The sequence below is a fragment of the Pelmatolapia mariae genome, linkage group LG17 (genome assembly GCF_036321145.2).
Source record: "Pelmatolapia mariae isolate MD_Pm_ZW linkage group LG17, Pm_UMD_F_2, whole genome shotgun sequence".
In the NCBI taxonomy this organism is placed as follows: domain Eukaryota; kingdom Metazoa; phylum Chordata; class Actinopteri; order Cichliformes; family Cichlidae; genus Pelmatolapia; species Pelmatolapia mariae.
This window is the reverse complement of record NC_086242.1, coordinates 20,258,612-20,280,129: the sequence shown is the minus strand read 5'-3', so window position 1 is coordinate 20,280,129 and position 21,518 is coordinate 20,258,612. Positions and strand designations below refer to the sequence as shown.

Below are 21,518 nucleotides of genomic sequence, written 5' to 3'. Positions count from 1 at the left end.
ATTTTAAGGTAAAAACCTATAATAACACAGAGAATTTTATTTTTTTGTTTCATGTTTTGTTACTAATAATAAAGCTAAAAACATGAAGTTTCTTTTGAGGTTGGCATGAAAAAGGTTACAAATCATCAGTGTGATGTAATCACTTTTAAAAATCCTTCCTATGAATCAGTCATGTTGCTTTGTTTCCTACAGGTCAAATGTCTGATTTTATATTAGTCACTTTCATTAAACCAGGAAAGAACAGAAAAATTCCTGAAAACTTTTTTCCACACCTAGTGTCTCTTCTTTAATGGTCTGTTCCTCTGTAAGCATTGAGGTGATGTCACCCTGGGGGGAAAAGCAAATATTTAAATCACTTCCTTCAGTCAGAGAGGATACAATACCGAGCAGCTTGCTTTGTACAAACACAATGGAAACAGCGATTAGCAGCTGCTGAATTCCCCTCATAACAATGTACAGCACAGAGCAAACAATGTAAAGCTGAAGGAGCGTGTGGGCGTTAGCTCTCCTGCGATGTCATCATACTTTGTGAAAGTCCTGCACAGAGGAAAAATAACGTGCATGGCGGGTAATTTTTCCTCTAGATCAGATTAGATCATTTTTCCTTTTTTACTCATTGGGTAAGATTTAAATAAAAAGTGATCCAATTAAAACAAAAACAATATATATTTCCCAGCCACTTTATTAGGTGAACCTAATTAAAAGTTTAATTGTCTCATTTAGGCATGTAGAGATGAGTTCAAACTGAGCATCGGCATGAGGAAGAAAGTGGCTTGGTTGGTAGTGTCATACGCACAGGTCTCAGTGATCTGCTGGGATTTTCCTACATGACCATCTGTAGTGCTTACAGAGTAAGGCCTGAAAAAGGAAAAAATATCTAGCAGCAGTTCCCTGGGAGAAAATGCCTTGGTGATGTCAGAGGTCATTAGAGAAGCAGCAGCAGAAGACCACATCCGTTGCCAAAGATTACCCTGCAGGGCTCCCTTGTCACTGACAAATCATTACCGTAGGAGCATGCCGTCTCTCATGGCTTTTGGTTGCTTATTTCTAGGCTTCAAACATGGAACTTCACAAATTAGAGGTTGATGTCATGGCGTCTACATCCATCAGTGTGTGAAAAGTTCTGCTGCGACACTGAGACATGTGGCATGAACAGCATGAAAGGGTGGATACATCCTGCTGTATATAGGTCCATTCCTTTATGGACACAATACATCTTTTCTGTGCTTTAAATTGATTGATACGATATATATTGATATGAGTAGTTAGGAAGATTTATTTAAATGATGACAAACAGCAAATGCAGATTTTTAGAAAAAATGCAGCTTCTGGAGCAGCTTCCTTGGTTGTTTTTAAATGCATAGAAAAATCCTGTTTGGATCCTTGGATTTGTATCAAAACTCCCAGCAGTTCTGCTGAGGAGTCATTCACTTCAAATGCAATTGTGTTTGCAGTTTTGCCGTCTTTTGCAAAAAACAAAAACATGTTGCAACAGGTCAAAATTGTGATGCAAGGCTGATGCAGTGCCTCATCTGATGCACGGCTCCTCTATTTCACAACAAACTCAGCAGCTATCAGAGGAAAATGCTGAAGGTAAAAACAGAAAAAAATGACTTTTGTTACTGTTATAAAAGTCTTAAATTGTCAACAGATGACTGATACACTCAGCACCTTTGTGTTAGCTGCAAGTCTTAATCCCATCATCAGTTTTGGAGGCATTCTCACACCCACAGCCAACAAAATAAAAGAAACCAGATAAAGGAGCAGGCCACTCGATCCCTCATCTCAAAGACGGAAAATATAACATCCCAGAATTCAGTAAGCGCTGAGGGGAACTGGGTGTTGGCATCTATCAGATGACCCAAGGTCATTATTCAACCACTGGAGAAGGCATGATTACAATATCCTTGATCTGGAGCTAGATTGTGGAGCAGTGTGTCACTGATACAGAGACACAGCCAATGTTAATGGTCCAGTGTGTCATGGAGTCCCTCAGGGATAGACTCGGGGGCCCTTTTTATTCTCTCTGATTTACTTGTTTATTTATAAGCTTCCCTTGGGGATATCGTTTGCAGACATGGATGTGCAGGTGATATTCTCTTGCACACCCTGAGAAAGGATGTTGTTAATCTGTTGCATAATAATGGTCTAAAGCATGCTGTCATCAAATTTCCACCAAATGTAGCACAAAACGTAACCTACTTTTCAAAGGAAATGTTTAAAATAAAAAAATGTTTATTGCCTACTTAAGCTGGTGGTGCGATTTCCAGTCAGATACTTTTAGACAGTTGCCAAAGAATATTAATAAGAAGAGGGCTAAATATTATTGCAGGACAAATAAAGTCAAGTTTTTAAACTAGTGTTTTTTCCCCCAAGTTTCTTTTTAAAAAAATTGTCTCCATTCTGACCTTTTATATAAATTTTCAATTTGTGCAAAACAGACAGAAGAAAAAGGTTTGCTGCTGCTAAAACACAGAAAAAAGCTAAAACGGCTACAAAATCTTGTTAAAAAATAATTAAATGAGCTAATACTAAAATAATAGCCACAAATGCAGACTTTGTTAAAAACAAATAAATAAATAGTTACATTTAGATTATAAGGCATTGATAAACAGCTATTATTAAAAAAAAAGCAAATTTTCATAGCAATAGATAACAAACGTTAGATTTTTGCTCAAATAAAACTCGAAATCCATTTTTTTTGTGTAAAAAGGAGCATATTTTAGCTTTGGCTTTGTCAGCTATGACTAAAATATGCTAATATTCTTCAAAAAGATTAATATATTTCAGCTAGTTTATCAAGTTTTAGTCATGCTTTGCTATTTGGCTAGCTGTTATCAGTGTCTACACTGTTTTAATCCAGACTAAAATGTATCTCATATGTTCCAGAGGATGAGCTCCCTAGCTTGTCCATATGATAGTCCCCCAAATCATTAGGTGAAATGCTAATCTAGTTATTTGTTTCTAAGCACTAAATAGCGGTTATCAGTGTGTTATAGTCGATAGATACAGCAAGCTACCCTAGCTAGCTAATGTTAGCTGATAACTTGGTCAATTCTGCCACCAGAAAAGCAACATGGTGGCGAACAGAAAACTGATATTGATGCCTACTTGGGATATTAAAATGTGTAACAGGCCAGCCCTTAGTGGAATCACAGTGAGGCAGACCAAGGCAAGTGCAGTGGAACAATAAGCATGTATTTGCCATACAGCTCTCCTTACAAGCAATTCACTCCCCATCTAAAGGCAACTGACAGACTTAAGTACCTTCAGCTGTCACAGACTAAACCATTATTCCACTCACAGGTAAATTCTTAAATCCCAATCTTCCACCACAGTATACAATCAATTTGAATAAATATATATATATATATACATTTCACATTTTCATATTATTAAATATTTTACACTTTAATTGGACACCATACCCATTGTTATAAAACCCCCAAAACCCAAGCACAAAAGATTCCCCACACTCACTTAACCCACGGTCTCTCCCAGAACCTTTAAATGGTGTCTGGACCCCCAGGGAAACATTTGCCCAAACACCTTGGAGAGAACACAGGAAACACAGGTGAGTAATCACATCTTAAAATCACTTCTTTGCGCCCCCTTTAATTCTAGACTTCCACACACACACATCTCCATTAGTTCTCCTTACTGGTAAACCTTATTCTCTCTCAATCACAACCTTTTCACAGACAACCACCACAGTCCTTAATGAGGAGCAGCTGTACAGGACTTGAAACAAAGGCTACCGACTGATTTTAAAATACCCCAAAAATATTCAATAAATAGTTAAACTTCTTGTGTGGAAATGTTCTCCTGTGCAAATCCATGCTTAAAGTGCGATGCTAAACAAAGTGCTAGATAAGGTGCTTTTTAATCATGTTAAAGGTGCTCCTAAAGTGCTATACAGATTATAATATAAATAGTAGGGAGTCTTCTTCCTTACAAAATGGCTATTTTTATATGCAGTTTGTGTTATATATATCAATAAACTCATTTGAATCTATTAGTGTAATATATTTTATTCCAGCAGTTTGAGCGCCCACAATTTTGTTGCAATAAAAGGCTATTCTATTCTAGTGGATGGAAAGATGCATTAATTTGTATTTTTTTTGTTAATTTGTCAATTAAAATATACACATTTTTTCACCGTGTATCACAGGTCTAATATCTGACGGTGCAGCCCGGGAGTGTTTAACCATGTCTTAAACATATACTGATACTCCTGCAATATTAAGAGTTATGTGAGCTGAAGTTGAAGATTTTCTATACAGTACATATTTTCCTTAAATGTAATTTTAGGTGGAAATATTTTTTTTTTTTATCAAGGACTGAAACATTGTTACCATTTATGATGAAAAGTCATGCTTTAAATGTGTGTAATATCTGTAGAAGCTGGTCTATTTGAAGTGAATGTTGAATGACGAATTCTATAAACGAGTTTTTGTTTATCTTCAGCCCATCCGGATGAAGAAGATGCTGCAAGTTTAAAGCATAAACTTAGAAAAATGTCCATGTTGCTAATGAAAAGCTAGAATGATGCTATTGATATTATTAATTATTCCTATATGCCATTATATTTCCTCTGTCACAGAGTGTGAGATGCTGCATTTGCTCTGTCCTGGAATTCTTATGCCTGTTACATCTTAATGCATACATTAGAAAACAAAGCCTCTCCACAGCTTTATTTAAATTGCTTTATTAAAACATTTTACTACCCAGCCTGCATGTCAGCGCTTTTTGGTAAGTGTTGCATAATACTAAGATAATAAAGCAACATCTAAACAAGTGTCACAGGCCGGTGAGACGGGTTTTTTTTCTTTTTTTTCCTCCAAGCAATTGTGTAAATTCCAGTTCTTAATCCACCAGGGACGACGACAACACACACACACACACTGAAAGAAGGAAATGATGTCACTGGATAACTATAATTAACGTCTCTTTACTGATCCTGAGCAAGCACACCTTGAGTGAGAGTTAATTTCCTTTTTGTGTGAGTGACAGTAAACACACTGACCTGTGTGCGTGCGTGCGTGTGTGTGTGCGTGCGTGCGTGTGTGATGAGGTTTTTTTGATGGCCTACATTCTGGAGAGGGGGCGGAGGTTTGAGGTGTATAAAAGACGTCTCAGAGTTGCCTTCTCTCCACAGCAGCACCTGCTAACAGGTCAGGGCTCTCTCTGAGAAGCAAAATTATTGCTTTAAGGTGAAGCTTCTTCAGGACTTTGTTCTAATTTCATATGTTTCTCTGTTGCAGGTTGAAACTCTCAGACTCTCTCTGCAATCTAAAACGACTGAGATACACCTATCCACCTGTACTATGAAGCGCTACACTGCCACTGTCGCCTCCTTCCTCCGTCCCGCTGCTGCTGCAGTTCTCCTCCTGGTTTTCTTTGGCTGGGACGAGCAGGCTTGGGCACACCCTGTGGACCGTCCACTCAGCCCGGTGCTCAGACATCCGCAGACCTATCAGGACGTCCGACAAGTGTCAGAACATGTGAGTGGTCAATTTGATTGTAAATTAGAGACAAGTTACAGAAACATAATTCCGAATTACATTTGAATGTAGTTTTACATTAGAGAAATTCTGCATTTAAAAATTTTTTTGTGGTGATATTCTTCAAATTTAATGCTGCCTTATGAATGACCGCAGTAAAAAATATAAAGGGACGCATCAACTTTAATCCAGAAATTTTGGCTTTAAGTCTCACACTGAACTTTAAAGTAATAATAATAATTTAAAAAATATAAAATAAAAAAAGGGTTATAGTTTTGGCACTATTTGTACTCCACAGTTTGCAATCAGGAGCTAAAATCTGTAAATGTGTTCACTTTAACCCACATGCTACACAAACTTAACAACTTTTAAAACAAAAAAATATATAAATGGAAGCCTATTTCATACATCTCTGATACATATAAATGTTTTACTAATTTGGCACTAATCTTGCTCCGTAGGGTTTTAAGCATTGATTCACATTTTAAAAGGGATTTTATCAACCAGCGGAAAAAAATTTGAGTGAACCACAATTAAAAATCAAGTTGATTCAGTTCAATATTTGAGAAAAATAAACTGGCCTGATTATCCATCACCATCAGCGTTTAGGATCCTGTTTTGACTCAGTTTGAATGCATGAAATGAAGAAAATCCAAATAAACGTCTCTGTGTCTCTGCAGTATCAGAGGATCCAGCCAAAAGACGACGAGGATGACACCAGTATGAGAGCGATACCCAGAGTTAATACTAACGATGTGAGTAATCTAAACTTTAAGCAGCTTCTTTGTATCAGTACTTTGACTTGAAAGCAGTACTTGTAACAGAGTACTCTGAATATGTCCACCCAAGACGATGAAACAGCCTGACCTCTCATCTCCCTTCATTGTCTTTAGCACCACTTGGAGATCTGCTGCCTGCACGCCAACATCCTGGACTATTACCTGACCAACATCCTGCACCACACCAACAACGACCACACCCACATGCACCGGCTAAAGACCAACCTCCACCGCATCAGCACCGACCTGCAGGCCCACGGCTGCGTAAGTGTTTCACTTGATGGATTACTTTAGCAGACAGTGCAGGAAGCAAACGCCTTCTATGTGTAACAAAATAGCAAGTTATAAGCAGGTGTTTTAACCGGGGTGGTATTTATTGGTTAGAAAGGAAATTGACACGTTAAACGAGACGTGCACAAACTCCACTGTAAAAAGGACAAAATCCCACATCATTGCATGCTTTTAAAGTTCTCCTCCTTCATGTGGAGGATGGAGCTACTACAAACTTTTTGCAGCCATGTGTGGTGGCGCTGTGGTTGATCCTAAAATCGATAACGACTTTCTGTGGTTTCGTGCACACATAAATAGAAGAGATGGGACTGATAACAGTTGCTAACTTTCTCGATGTACCTCTCTGCAGAATGTCACTCAGTACCACGACCACAAAAATGCAGTGGATTTTCGCACCAAGCTTGAGAAGGTAAGATTGAACTTTCTTTTAAAATGCCACTTTATTCTGAAGGTTTGTTTTTATAAAGAAGAAGCACAGAAGGAATAAAAAATAAATAAATCATGAAATCAGGAGGCGATTAACTTCGGAGGAGGGCTCAGTAATTAGAGTGGACTCGTCATGCTTTGACCTGCTTTCTGTAACGAGGTCAAGAAGTCCCTGGGTGGTTTCAAACTGCTCCAAACACTATCATGGTCATCTCAGATGCAAGAGGGGCAGCCAATCAGAAGAAAGCTGGCTAAAAGAGATGTGGGGAGGGAGATAAAACAGCTTGTTTCAGAAACAAAGGGCCGCTGTAAAATGAATCAGGGTTATTTGAATCCAATAAATCATGCAGAACTGCAAAAGAGACTAAACTGACAACGATTTTGACACTTTATCAATCTTTCAGGTTGTTTTCAGTGTTTTTAATCTGTAAATGACAGAAATTTGTCAGAATTCATGTTTTAAGGGACAATATTTTATGATCAGTTTTGAGGATTTACATTTTCATAAGTTAATTGGTAAATGGTAAATGGACTGATTCTTATATAGCGCTTTTCTACTCTCCCGGAGTACTCAAAGCGCTGCATACAACATGCCTCATTCACCCATTCACACCCACTCAAACAAGCACTTCTAAACGCAAGTGCAAACTATAACTACATTCACACACATTCATACTCCGATGAATGCATCGGAGGGCAATTTGGGGTTAGTATCTTGCCCAAGGACACTTGACATGCAGACTGGGGAAGCCTAGGATCGAACCACCAACCTTCCGATCAGTAGCTGATCTGCTCTACCACCTGAGCCACAGCCACCCCAATTCCAAACTGTTAGTTGGAAACAGTGAGTAATGTCATGATTTGTACAACTTGGTATTCACCAGATGGCAAGTAGATTAAAGATAGAAGATAATCCGCATGATCATAGAACAGGAATTTAACTGTCAGCTTGAACCTGATGAATCTGACAAAGAGCCCACATACAGATCTAAATACCTGAAAACTGCAGGGCTTCCCTTTGGCTTCTTTTTGGGACTATTTGTAACAGCGGACTGATACAGATTTGGTGCTCTGCTGCATATTTGGATGTCCTATAACTCACCCTGTGTTTGCTTCTGTTTGTTTCAGATGGAGAAGAAGAAAGGCATCACCAAAGCGATCGGCGAGCTTGACATCCTGTTCAGCTACCTGCAGGACTACTGCGTGGAGCCGAGGAACAGCACTGCCGCCTAACACCGCCATATTTATCACCAAGTTTTATACCAGGAGCTTTTATACTTCTATTTATTCATTTATTTAATTTGAGGACATATTTAACATTTTATAAATATACAGTTAAAATATTTATATTGATTGAAGTATGATTAGTCAATGGTCTGAGTTGATTTATTTATTGATGATCATAACATTTATTGACGATTTTTTTAATGCCGGCCGTAAAAGGACTCTGGCGTTGGACTCTCACGTTGCCATGTTATGGCTGATTGTTACAGTATTTAAATGCTGATGTTGTTGCTGTTGGCTGTAATGAACTGTATGTTATAAGATTTTGAAATAAACATTTTTAAGATTTTATCCCCTTATTTCATTTTTTAATCATATAATGCAATGGCTACATGATTTCTGTTCACCTTTACACGAGTTTTACACGTTTTGGGAAAAACCAAAAACATATTTGACAGAAAATAAAAAAAAAAAAACAACAAAAACTAGTCTCCTTGTAAGCTTCCAACCTGCCCAAAAATATGCCAATGAGAGTACCAAATGTAAAAGGAAAATAACAGGAAAGCAAAGTTGAGAAACCGACCGTCAGAATCAGAATACTTAATTGTTTTGTTAGGTGCTCTATTCAAGCTTCAGGTAAATATTCCAAAGGTTAACAGCAGTGATACAAACTGTCCAGGTGTCACAGAGAGGAGGTCTAAAGTTTGAGAGCCGCAGGTAGGAAAAATTTCCCGTGTTGGAATGAGTCTGCTGCTCGTCGCGCTCTTTTGAAGATAGAGCACGTCACGGAGGCTCCGCGAGGGACTTTCCAATGTTGTCCGTAGCGTGGACAACATCGCTGTCACGTAGTGCCACACCCATTTATTTTAAAAATACACAGAATCAACAAATGCTAAAATAAAATAAAATAAAATAAATAAAAACAGTACCAGAAAGATATTAATAAATAAGTCGAATTAACCACCTCTCCCCCTCCCCCCAAAATAAACAAGCATAAAGAGTCATAAAAACAAAAAAATCATATGGCACGCATTAGCACATTGGTTTATTGAGTTTATGGGTCACCCCAGATGTTGACAGTCACTGAAATGAAAATGAAATTAAACAAAATAAAAGCTAATAAAATGTTAAAAACCTACATCACCTCTGTGTGTCTATTAGCTTTCATGGTATAGGCATCTTAAAATGCGTCACACTGATCTGAATCTTTGCTACAGCCAATCAAATCTGACCCAGACTGAATCAACGCCATTTGAACAGAATTACGCAACTCTCTTGGCACGTATTTGGCCTCTTAAGTGTTGAGAGGTTACGGGTAACAGTCATAGGCAGGGTGAGCAGTGGTTAAAGCTTACTGTAGCATTGGCGCTTGGAAAATAGGACAGTGGAGAATTCTGACGTGTTCTGGTGCATCGAAGCGCTGCCAACATGCAACACCGCGACCTAAGCGAACAATAAGAGTGGGTGTTTGTGACTTGACTCATACGCTGTGTGAATGTACAAAGCCCTTTAACATCACAATGTTGACATTAAATCAAAGACTGGTGTGTTGTCCGGTGAAATACATTTAGATATTTGTGTACTTTCTCCACCACTGGTAAAGCAGCAACACCTGAGCAGACTCAGGCCTGCTGGCAAAAAGATTTGGGCCTTAAAATGGGTGAAAATTGACAATTTCTAAATAAAATCCTAAAAACAAACAAACACATGAGCAGAAAAAAGCCTACAACACAAAACTACCAAAGAACAATTCAAGAAAAACAGCAACCAACTGATAAACAAAACCCCAGCAGTAACAATGTAAGTATATACTGCTAAACACCAAACAAAGAGCTAAAGAGCTGCAGACGATGAATAAACAACAATGCTGAAACACAAAAAACCCCAAACCACCTAAATGACCAAAAAAAGAGGGACAAAACTAATACACAGAGCTAATTATACACCCAAAACTTAAAAAACAAACAAACAAACAAAAAAGATGAAGTGAAAGAATAAGAAAGCGCTGAAAACCAACGACCTTTACTCTACAACCAATAGAAATGACATAAATCTTACCCCCAAAAACAAATAAACAGTGCTAAACTACTACACAACAGGTAAGAGTGCTAAAGAACTACACAAAAAACAATACACAGTGCCAAAAACTGCAGAGAATAAAAAAACAATGCCACAAAAAAAATTAAACCACAGAAAAAAAATCCAAAACAACCAGTGACGAGTAACGAGAACAATCCTGAAAAATTCCCCAAAACTGACATTAGGGCTGGAAAAAAAAAGCCCTGTGGTTGGATCTTATTTCAAAGCTCTTTACGACACACTGCATGCTGCAGGTCTACTAATTTGACATACTTTACATGAAATCAAAATTTCGTCTCATAACTGACTTTTTTTTATGAGATTAGATTAAATATAAAATGATGGCCTCTTATTCTCAGGGTGACACAGCCACTTTAACTGGTGCAACATGTGCAGAGACCGCACACAGACCTTGCAGACCTACTAACCTACTATCAGAGCTGCAGGCTTAGTTTCAGCTCTCTGCTAATTTGTGTATGCAGATACTTGGTATGAGGTGTGTGTGCGTGTGTGTGTGTGTATGTGTGTGCGCGCATGTGTGTGTGTCGGGGGGTTGGGGAGGGGGGGTCATTGTGTTGATCTGAAAAACGAATCTGCAGATATAACTTGATTGAAGGTTCTCCAGCTCGTGGATTTGCTGTTACTCTCAGTTTCATGTCATTTCTTTTTGAAGCCGTAAAAAGGCATCTCGGTCTGATAAAGATAAACATCTTATAATCTTTAACTTTCTGCAGTGCTGTCTGACATGTGGATGCAGGTGCTGCAGTTTTTTTGTTTTTTTTTTACATGAAAACCAGCCTTAAATCAATGCCCGTAGATCCTTTAACATCACTTATTAGGCTGCATCTCAAAACAAATATCTTTACCTTTGAAAGTGTCCTTAGTGTAAGTTCCTAAAATTAAAATAACCTATTAATCACCCCTATTAAAGGAGCACCTTGAGCTTTATTAGAAATGAGGACTGTTCTCACTTCACACTGGAGAGCTATAGCTGATCCTCACAAAGGTAGAAACACTCTTCCCGGTTATTTACCTCTCAGTGAGGGGGAGGGGTCAGCATTGCTCTACCTGTGTGATGTCATCACAGGGGATTTCCTACACATGTCACCAGGTAATGCAGGAAACTTAGCAAACTTTCCCCCCAATGTGTGTGAGAACTGAATTTAGCCGTTGAAATAGACGCTGAAAGAAAGCCATGGATTTCAAACAATGATGACTCGGTGCGCTGTGGTTATTTATATAACCTCAAGGTAAATGTGCACATAGTGTCTCAATGACCAGTAATAAAAGGGCGTGATGACTTGAGGTGCTATATAAATAAAACTGAATTTAACCGTTTGCTCTGCTGCCACATTCATCTACATCTACACTGCTGCTTTGTTGATGTGTCTGGCTTTAATGCAGATAAGACTTTCATTTTCACTCAGACCCATGTATAAATGTGTCTCAGTCAGATCGTAAATCAGATAAGAACCTGTTTCACCTTCATATGCAAAGCAAGCTCAGTCCACAAGGAGGCATTAATGGAGCTGATGTTACAAAAGTACAAAGGCCAGAAGAACAACTTCTGATCCATAATTGCAACAGTAACAGTTTAGCTTCAACCATTCGGTCTGGGATTACGTGATAAAACAGAAAAGTTTAAATCCACAGAAGAGTCATCACTCCAAAATATTTCTAATTGGGTTAAATACAACAACCAGAAACAAAGTCTGAAAGCAGAATACAGCCAGGCCTCACTCAAGTCTGATATCAGTCTAAAACCTCTTTAAAGCCAAAGGTAAAACACTTTAAAACCAGTCAAGAATAACGTGAAACTAGAAAAAAAGGCAATCTAAACCAATGTAAGAAGGACAAAATTAAGTATATTGAAAAAAAAAATCACGTCAGAAAAGTGTCTAAAACATCACAATACCCGAAAGACCAATCTGAAACTCAGTCCAAAAGCAGTTTAAAACTACTCTAAAACCAACAACTAAGCAAATGTTTAAACCAGTCTAAAGTTAGTCCAAACAGATTTACAAAGGATAAATTTGAAACAATGTCCAAAAATGACCCTACATCAGCCGATACTGCATCTAAAATTCAGCTGAAAAGCAAGTCAGCTCAGTCCAAAATTATTCAAAACCAAATCTAAAATGATCCAAAGCCAAACCAAAATGAATTTCAAACCGGTGTCAAACCCCTTCAAACCAATCTGCGAAAAATCACTTCAAACCAAGGTCCAAAGAACCAAATCATCTAAAATCAGTTTATACAACTCAAAAACGAGTCAAAGCACAAAGCAAGTACCAGTCATCAAGTATATATCGGGTGAAATAAACCATAGATGTCCATAAATTATGTGTAATAATGAGAACTGACACAAGGAAAAGCCTTGGTAGCTGATCAGTCCTCCTGGACCTCCGCTCCTGGCCACCATGCGGCTCACAATGCACCTGACCCCTACGGTGCCTCCTGCGGGTGGTGGGCCTGCAGGAAGATGGGCCCACGTCCCTTTTTTGGGCTGTGCCTGGCTGGCTCCCAAGGACTAAGGCCTGGCCACCACATGCTCGCCCTCGGGCACCCTCCCCGGGCCTGGCTCCAGGGCGGGGCCCCGGTAACCCTATCTGGGGCAGGGTGAACTGTTCCCTCGATGGTCTTGTCATAGGGGTCTTCTGAATTGCTCTTTGTCTGGTCCCTCACCCAGGACCAATTTTCCATGGGAGACCCTACCTGTTGGCAAAAAAGCCCCCAGAAGACATAGCCCCTGGGATCCCTGGGACACACAAACCCCTCCACCACGATAATGTAGCGATTCACGGAGGGGGGCAGGGAGCCAGCAATAAGTCGGACTCATTCCTGGTGGGTGATGTGCTCCACCAGGGCTGTCCTTTGTCACCGATTCTGTTCACAATTTTTATGGACAGAATTTCTAGGCGTAGTCAAGTGGCGGTAGGCTTTCACTTGGGTGGTCTCAGAATCTCATCTCTGCTTTTCGCGGATGATGTGGTTCTGTTGGCTTCATCAGGTGGTGGCCTCCAGCTCGCCTTGGAACGGTTCACAGCTGAGTATGAAGTCGTGGGAATGAGAATCAGCACCTCCAAGTCTGAGGCCATGATCCCTAGCCGGAAAAAGGTGGAGTGCCCACTCTGGGTCAGGGATGAGTTCTTGATCCAAGTGGAGGAGTTCAAGTATCTCGGGGTCTTGTTCACGAGTGACGGGAGGGGGAGATCAACAGACGGATTGGTGCTGCGGCGGAAGCGATGCGGACACTGTACCGGTCTGTTGTGGTGAAGAGAGAGCTGAGTATAAAAGCGAAGCTCTCAATTTACTGGTCGATCTACGTCTCTACCCTGACCTATGGTCACAAGCTGTGGGTAGTGACCGAAAGAAAGAGATTACGGATACAAGCGGCATTCCTTCAAAGGGTGGCTGGCCTCTCCTTTAGAGATAGGATCAGAAGTTCGGCCATCTGGGAGGGGCTCAGAGTAGTGCCGCTGATCCTTCTCATCGAAAGGAGCCAGTTGAGGTGGTTCGGGCATCTGACAAGGATGCCTCCTGGGTGAGGAGTTCCAGGCATGTCCCACCAGGAGGAGGCCCCGGGGCAGACCCAGGACACGCTGGAGAGATTATATCTCTCAACTGGCTGGGAACGCCTTGGTATTCCCCTGGACAAGCTGCAGGAGATGGCCGGGGAGAAGGAGGACTGGGCTTCTCTGCTTGGGCTGCTGCCCCTGCGACCCAGCCCCAGATAAGTGGAAGAAGATGGATAGATGGATGGACACAAGGAAAAGTATTGAACACATGAAGAAAGGGAGGTGGAAAAAGGCATGGAAAGTCATGGCACCAGGTGAAATCTATCAGTTATTAGAAATCAATCCTGACACTTTGTGCAAATTAATGTCAGCTGGTTCTGTCCCAACTGATGGCTTAAAAAAGTGTCTAATTACTGAGGTGTCACACAAATGGAAATGCAGCATTATTAAAGTTTCTTTCTGGGCAGAGTGCATAAACTGAACATTGATTGCAAAATGATCGGCAAAAAACAACAAACAAACAAACAGAGGGAGCAGAATGGAAAGTAATCGCTGAATTCAGCGATATCTATCTATCTATCTATCTATCTATCTATCTATCTATCTATCTATCTATCTATGTGTGTACAATATGTCCTTTACGTATTGTTGTGATTTACATCATTGCTGTGCTTGAGAGACAAGCTTCTACCGGAACCAAATTCCTCGTATATGTTTTCGCATATACTTGCCCAATAAACGCAATTCTGATTCTGAGTATGGAGGATGTTCAGTACAAAAAGAAGATAGAGATTAGGATAGGATTCAACTTTATTGTCATTACACATGTATAAATACAGGGCAACAAAATACAGTTTGCATCTAATCAGAAGTGCAAGAGTAGTAGTAGTTCTACTCCTGCACCATCGAGAGCGTTGAGGGCATTGCACAGCAATAAGCATTTCACCACATGTCATACTGTGTATGGTTGTGTGTACCAAATAAAATTTGAATTTGAATTTAGTAAGTGCAATAAGAGCAGATTATATACAGATAAGTTAAGCAAATATACAGATGTAGAGAACATATATACAGATGTACTACGGGCAAATGTACTGATATATACAGATAAGGGTACTATAAAGGGTGGAATAGTTATGAACAGATTATGTACAGAGAGACCAAATATACAGATGAACTACAGACAAATGTACAGATGCACTGTGAACAAATATACAGATTTGCTAAATATATACAGAAGTGCTATATATATATATGCTAATGTACCGGTGTGAGGTAAACAGATCACTAAACTTGCAGCATCTTCTTTAGCCATCCTATGAGTATATCTACAGCAATGGGAGCGTAGTGCTCTGAGCAGATTATAATAGTGAACAGTATGCACTATACCAGAGACTATACTATGTCAGTGTCCTAAACTTTAGCAGTAACCAATATGAGTATATGGTGGATGTTGAAAATGAATGACAGTCATGATCATGGTCATTGGGAGGAATAAGGGGTGTGGATGGAAAGGTTCAGCGGAGGACTGAGTTCAGTAGGGTGACAGCTGTGGGGAAGAAACCTGCTGGTTTTAGTCTGTAAAGGTCCTGTAGCGTCTTTCGGAGGGGAGGAGCTAGTAGAGTTTATTGGCAGGATGAGAGGAGTACCTGAGAATGATGCATGTTCAGAGTAGACATCTCTTCTTGTGGACATCCTCAATGGCAGGAAGTGGTGTCCCTGTGATGTGTTGGGCGGTTTTCACCACCTGCTGCAGTGCCTTGCGGTCAGCAACAGAGCAGTTCCCATACCTTACTGTTACGCAGTTGGTCAGGATGCTTTCTATCGCACAACCGTAGAAGTTACCCAGAATGTTAGTAGACAGGTGGTTCTTCTTTAGTGTCCTCAAGAAAAAGAGGCACTGATGGGCCTTATTGACCAGGCTGGAGGTGTTAATTGACCAGGACAGATTCTCAGAGATGTGGGTCCCCAAGAACTTGAAGCTGGAGACCCGTTCAACAGCTTTGCCATTTATGTAAATGGTTACATGGGTGTCTCTCGTCTCTCTCCTCTTTTGTTTTGCTGGTGCTCAGGAGCAGGTTATTGTCAGCGCACCACATAGCTAGTTGCTTTACTTCTTCCCTGTAGCCAGACTCATCGTTGTCACTGATGATACCAATCACCGTGGTTTCATCTGCAAACTTGATGATGGAGTTGGATCTATACCTAGGTCTGCAGTCATAGAGGAACAGGCTCAGCACACAGCTCTGTGGAGTGCCAGTGTTGAGTGTGATGGTGGTAGAGTAGTTATGGCCTGACCTAAAATGCTGGGGTCTGTTGGTCAGAAAGTCACAGCCAACCTCTCTCGCGCCATCTAAAAAGCAAAGAGTGCACATGCACAAAAGATACAGTTTATGGCAGGGCATTCAGGCCGTCACACAGTACAAGCCTGCACCAAGCAGCTGTAATGTAGATACCACACTTCCTCATGAACTGAACAAGTTCTACACACTGTTTGATGCACTGAACAACACTCAAGCAAAGAAAGCCACGCCCCCCACCACCGACCAGACCATCTCACTGCCTGCAGCCGACGTGAGGAGATCTCTCACCAAGGTCAACCCATGGAAAGCTGCTGGACCAGACAACATCCCAGGTCGTGTGCTGAGAGACTGCGCTGATCAGCTGGCCAATGTCTTCATAGACATTTTCAACTCATCGCTGAGCCAGATGATCGTCCCAGCATGCTTCAAGTCCACCACCATCATCCCGGTGCCAAAGCAATTCTCAGTATCCTGTCTGAATGACTACCGTCCCATCGCCCTGACCCCTATCATCATGAAGTGCTTCAAGAGACTTGTCATGGCACATGTGGAAAGCAACCTCCCCTGCACACTGGATCTGCTGCAGTTTGCATACTGGCTGAACTGGTCGACTGAGGATGCCATTTCCACTACACCTCACCTCTCCCTCTCCAACCTGGACAAGAAAGACACCGATGTCAGAATGCTGTTCATAGACTTTAGCTCAGCATTCAACACCATTATCCCCCCAAAACTGTTTGACAAACTCAGCAAGTTGGGACTGAGCACCTCTCTCTGCAACTGGATACTAGATTTCCTGTCAGAGAGCCCTCAGTCCGTCCGAATAGACAACATCTCCAGCACCATCAGGCTCAGCACAGGAGCTCCTCAGGGCTGTGTCAGCCTATGGTTGTTCAGTCTCCTGACACACGACTGCCCTACACAGTTCTAACCACATCATCAAGTTCACTGACGACACAATCGTGGTTGGACTCATCAGCAGCAACGAGGAGTTGGCGTACAGAGGTGAGGTTCAGAAGCTGGTGTTCTGGTGCAGCGAAACCTGTCACTGAATGTGGACAAAACCAAGGAGATGATCGTCGACTTCAGGAAGACTTGCTCCACCCACACACCACTCAGCATCCACGGTTCCACAGTAGAGACTGTTAACAGCACCAAGTTCCTGGGAGTTCACATTTCAGATGACCTCACCTGGACCACCAACACCACCTCTATCACCAAAAAGGCCCAGCAGTGCCTCCACTTCCTGAGACGCCTGAAGCGGGCCAACCTTCCTCCTCCCACCCTCACCATGTTCTGCAGGGGCACCATAGAGAGCATTCTGACCAGCTGCATCCCCGTGTGGTTTGGAAACTGCAAAGTCGGCAACCTCAGCCAGCTACATCGGATCGTCAAAGCAGCTGCCAAGATCATCGGAACATCTCTCCCTCTGCTACAGGACATCTTTCACAAGCGCTGCATCAGTAAGGCCTCTTGCATCGTGCTTGACCCCTCACACCCCTCACATGGACTTTTCTCCCTCCTCCCATCTGACAGCTTTTTCCCCACAAGCCATCAGACTCCTGAACTCACTACCAGCTCCTCCACTCCCCCCCACCACACACCCCCACAGAAACCATTAACTGACTCTATTGCACTCCACATACCACTGCCTTTGTAAATACAGATGCTGCTCTATGGACAGTCCTAATCTCAGGAATCCTGCTCATGTTGGTGATCAAGATGCAGCGACACAGAGTCTCCATTTCAATGTGGGTCGAAAGTGCGGACTTCAAACTATATACCAGTTTTAAAATTGTCTCGATAGGCCACATAAAACCAGAGTTATGATAAAAAATACACGTGACGTTTTATTTCTGAACAAAACAGTGGTGTTTACAGCGGGAAGAAATGGTAAAAACGAGTTTTCTACTGGCAACATGTGGCATTTTGTTGTTTAGGAAGAGGCGGAAGTTTTAGGAGTGATGCCAGCGAGAGAAAGCGGGCGAGCGAAATAAAGAGAGCGCGCGAGTTTTTACATGAGAGACATTAGTGATGTTTTAGTGTGTTTGGAGGCTATAGTTAGTGTGTAGTGTAGTCATTGTTTTGTTTTGTGTGTCAGTTATACTGATGAATGTCACATTTGCTCCAAAAAAGCCACCAAAGGCAGATTCCAGTGTAAACGCTGTCCCCACATGGAAAACAGGACTGATACACCTCCTGTTGTCAGACCTGCAGGGTTTAGGCCTGTGATGTTCTCCTCTGTCTTACAGTGGACAGAAATTATTTTTTGGAGTTGCATATATAATTTGTGTGCCTTCTTATTTGATGCAGCACACCTGATTGTTCTGTAAATAGTTTTACATGGTTATATAAAAAAACGCCTGAGGCCTTGGCTGCATTTTTAGGTAAATAGTACCATATAACTTTGTTGTTTGCAAAACTTGTGCATAATTTTTAGAAATGTACAATTTCTATTTGCATTTCAAGTTATGAAAATGATTCATTAAACATGTTTGTGGTTTTTACAATGAAAAATAAAACTTTTTTCTACTCGAATTTTAAATTTTTTGTCTGAATTTAGATCAATTGTGCTAATATAGTATGTCAAAATGAAAAAAATCAAAAACGGCCAGTTATACCCTGGACCCCAGAGGGTTAAACCAATTCAAGGCCACTTTAAATATCAATTGAAGACTGTTATTAACCCTTTTTACCTCAAAGTGTATTCCCCTTACCTTAGTCTTAAAGTGTGTATATTTACTTCTTACTCTTCCTATATTTATTGTTGTTCTTTTGCACTGAATAGAACTGGAGCCTCATTGTCTCGTCTCTCTATATACTGTACTGTATATAGCAGAAATGAGAATAAAGTTTACTTTGACTTTGACTTGTGAGTAAAGTGAGTAAAGCGAATCTGGTGGTGTTCATCTGCCATAATGTTAATGCTTCTTCACAGCTCAAAAAGAAAAGCGACAAAATAAAACCATTGTAACAGCGGCTGGAAGATTTCAAGAGCTCAGAGATGCTAAAGCTGATGAGATCCATACAGCTGCTAACAGCAGGTAAAGTCAGGGAAAATAGAAATATTGAGGATTAACCCTATAATCATGGTACTGACCATACTGCTCATAGTCTCATTGCTGATGGTCAAGAATTCAAAAAAGATGTTCATGAATTAGAAATACTTCAACACATTATATTCATTCAAGACAATTGGCTGCATCCTCAGCTAGATTTTATTATTCCAGGATTTGATTCCATGAGCTGTGACAGAGAAAACTATCGAAGTGGTGGAGGATGTGTTAAAAATGAGTTATCTTACTGAGGTTCCATCACCCCAGGATGTCAAATGTGTTATCTTAGAAATGTGTGATACAAATAAAGAAGAAAATATGAAGTTGGTTAATTTATGAAGCTTATGCGTAAGTTCAATAAGGAAGGTCTGTGGCCTCAGATCTGTCTGCTCCCAGGTGCTGCTGGCTAAATCTAAGCTTTATCACTCCCACTTTCCCACGCTGTCAAGCTGTTTGTGTTATCACTGGTCTAGTCGAATCATCCTCTCCCAGCCTTCTCCAGGCCAATCAGCATTTATGCCGCGTACTTTAATGGTCACTGTGCACCTGTCATTCTCCTTTGCAGACACCCTTCTCCACCTCCCCCTCTCCTTCTCCACCTCTCTTCACTCAATAATTCCATTCAAGTCACCTTGATCTCCACCACCACCATCTAGGCTCCGGGGTTTCCTTCTCTAATCCCTTTCAAAGCTCGAGTTCTGTTCTGCCGAGACGGGACATTGGAGTCTAACCACCAAACACTTCTATCTATATTCTGTTTATCAATAAATCATGTTCATTCTTTCTAATTCTCTCTCCTTACTGAACTATAATCTGTGCAAAAATAAATCTTGATATGGTAAAAAAAAAATTGGCCGGAACAGTAAATAAAAAAAGAAAATTTTAATAGTCACAACAGCTTATGGGGAAGCTGTCACACAGACAGTAATGGTGATGTAGTAGAAGAGCTGATTGATGACAGATCACTGTATGCCTTAACAGGGCTCTAGACTAACTTTTTGCCATGGGCGCACCGGTACGCCTAACTTTAAAAAGTTAGACTTAGAGACTTAGAGCTTTTTATTGTCATTGTGCAGTTTCTTGCACAGCGAAATTGGGTAGCTGGACCACAAAGGTGCTAAAGTAAGAAGAAGAGAAACCAATATACAACGAAGGCGGAAAATAAATAAATAGATAAATAATTAAATAAATAGAATAAAATACAAAGCAGTGTATATGTATACATATGTGAGTGGAACTATATACATGGTGTATGTGTAGGAAACATTGAAACAGACTGGGACCAAAATAATTGCACTTGAGCCAAAAATATTGCACAGAACATGGAAAGACTGAGATATTGCACATAGATGATCAACAGCAGTGTCAGGGTGGATGTGTTGGGGAAGTCTTTACACACTCTTAGTTTGCATTAATAGTTCTGACAGCCCACGGGAAGAAGCTGTTCTTTAGTCTGTTGGTTTTGCACCTGATGGATCTGAGCCTTTTTCCAAAGGGCAGGATGTTGAAGCGGTGGTGGTTAGGATGGAGGTGGTCCTTTATAATTGCCCTGGCTCTGGAGAGACATCTTGAGCTGGCAATTAAGTCCAGGGAGGGGAGTGGACAGCCGATCACCTTCTCTGCAGTTCTGATGACCCTCTGTAGTCTCTTCTTGTCAGCTGTTGTGCAACCAGCGTACCACACAGGGATGGCGTGCACCAGCACACTCTCGATGGTGGCACGGTAGAAGGACACTAGGAGTTCAGTCTGCAGCCTGTTCCATCTCAAAACCCTCAAGAAATGGAGGCGCTGCTGGGCTTTCTTTACTAGGGCTGATGTGTTTGTGGACCAAGATAGGTCCTCGGATATGTGGGTGCCGAGGAACTTAAAGGAGGACACCCTCTCCACATAGTCACCTTTTATGGAGAGGGGAGGGGGGTCAGTTCTTGTTTTGCGGAAGTCCATGACCACTTCCTTGGTTTTCTTGGTGTTTAGGGTGAGGATATTGTAGTTACACCATTCTGACAGTCGCTGGACCTCATCCCTGTAGGCGGTGTCATCATCGTTGGTGATGAGCCCCATCAGAGTGGTGTAGTCTGCAAATTTGATGATGATGTTGCAGGGGTGCGTAGGGGTGCAGTCACTGGTGTAGATGGTGTATAATAGTGGACTCAGCACACATCCCTGTGGTGAGCCAGTGCTGAATGACAGGGTGGATGATCGCTGGTTCCCAACCTTGACTGATTGTGAACGGTCTGTGAGGAAGTTTTTGATCCATGCACATGTGGAGGGGGGGAAGTCCAAGTTTACCAGCTTGTCTATAAGAATGTCTGGGATGATAGTATTGAAGGCCGAGCTG

At 41.1% G+C, this 21,518-nt stretch overlaps 1 protein-coding gene and 1 pseudogene across 1 annotated transcript; one reads left to right on the top strand and one right to left on the bottom strand.

The window, feature by feature from the left end:
• Nucleotides 1–21,518, bottom strand: part of LOC134615929 (NACHT, LRR and PYD domains-containing protein 14-like) — an 851,239-nt pseudogene that overhangs the window by 644,734 nt on the left and 184,987 nt on the right.
• On the top strand, nucleotides 5,328–8,233 carry il22 (interleukin 22). Its single transcript, XM_063460797.1, has 5 exons — nucleotides 5,328–5,504; nucleotides 6,185–6,259; nucleotides 6,398–6,547; nucleotides 6,924–6,983; nucleotides 8,129–8,233. Exons 1-5 carry the CDS (start codon nucleotides 5,328–5,330, stop codon nucleotides 8,231–8,233), a joined length of 567 nt encoding a protein of 188 aa, XP_063316867.1.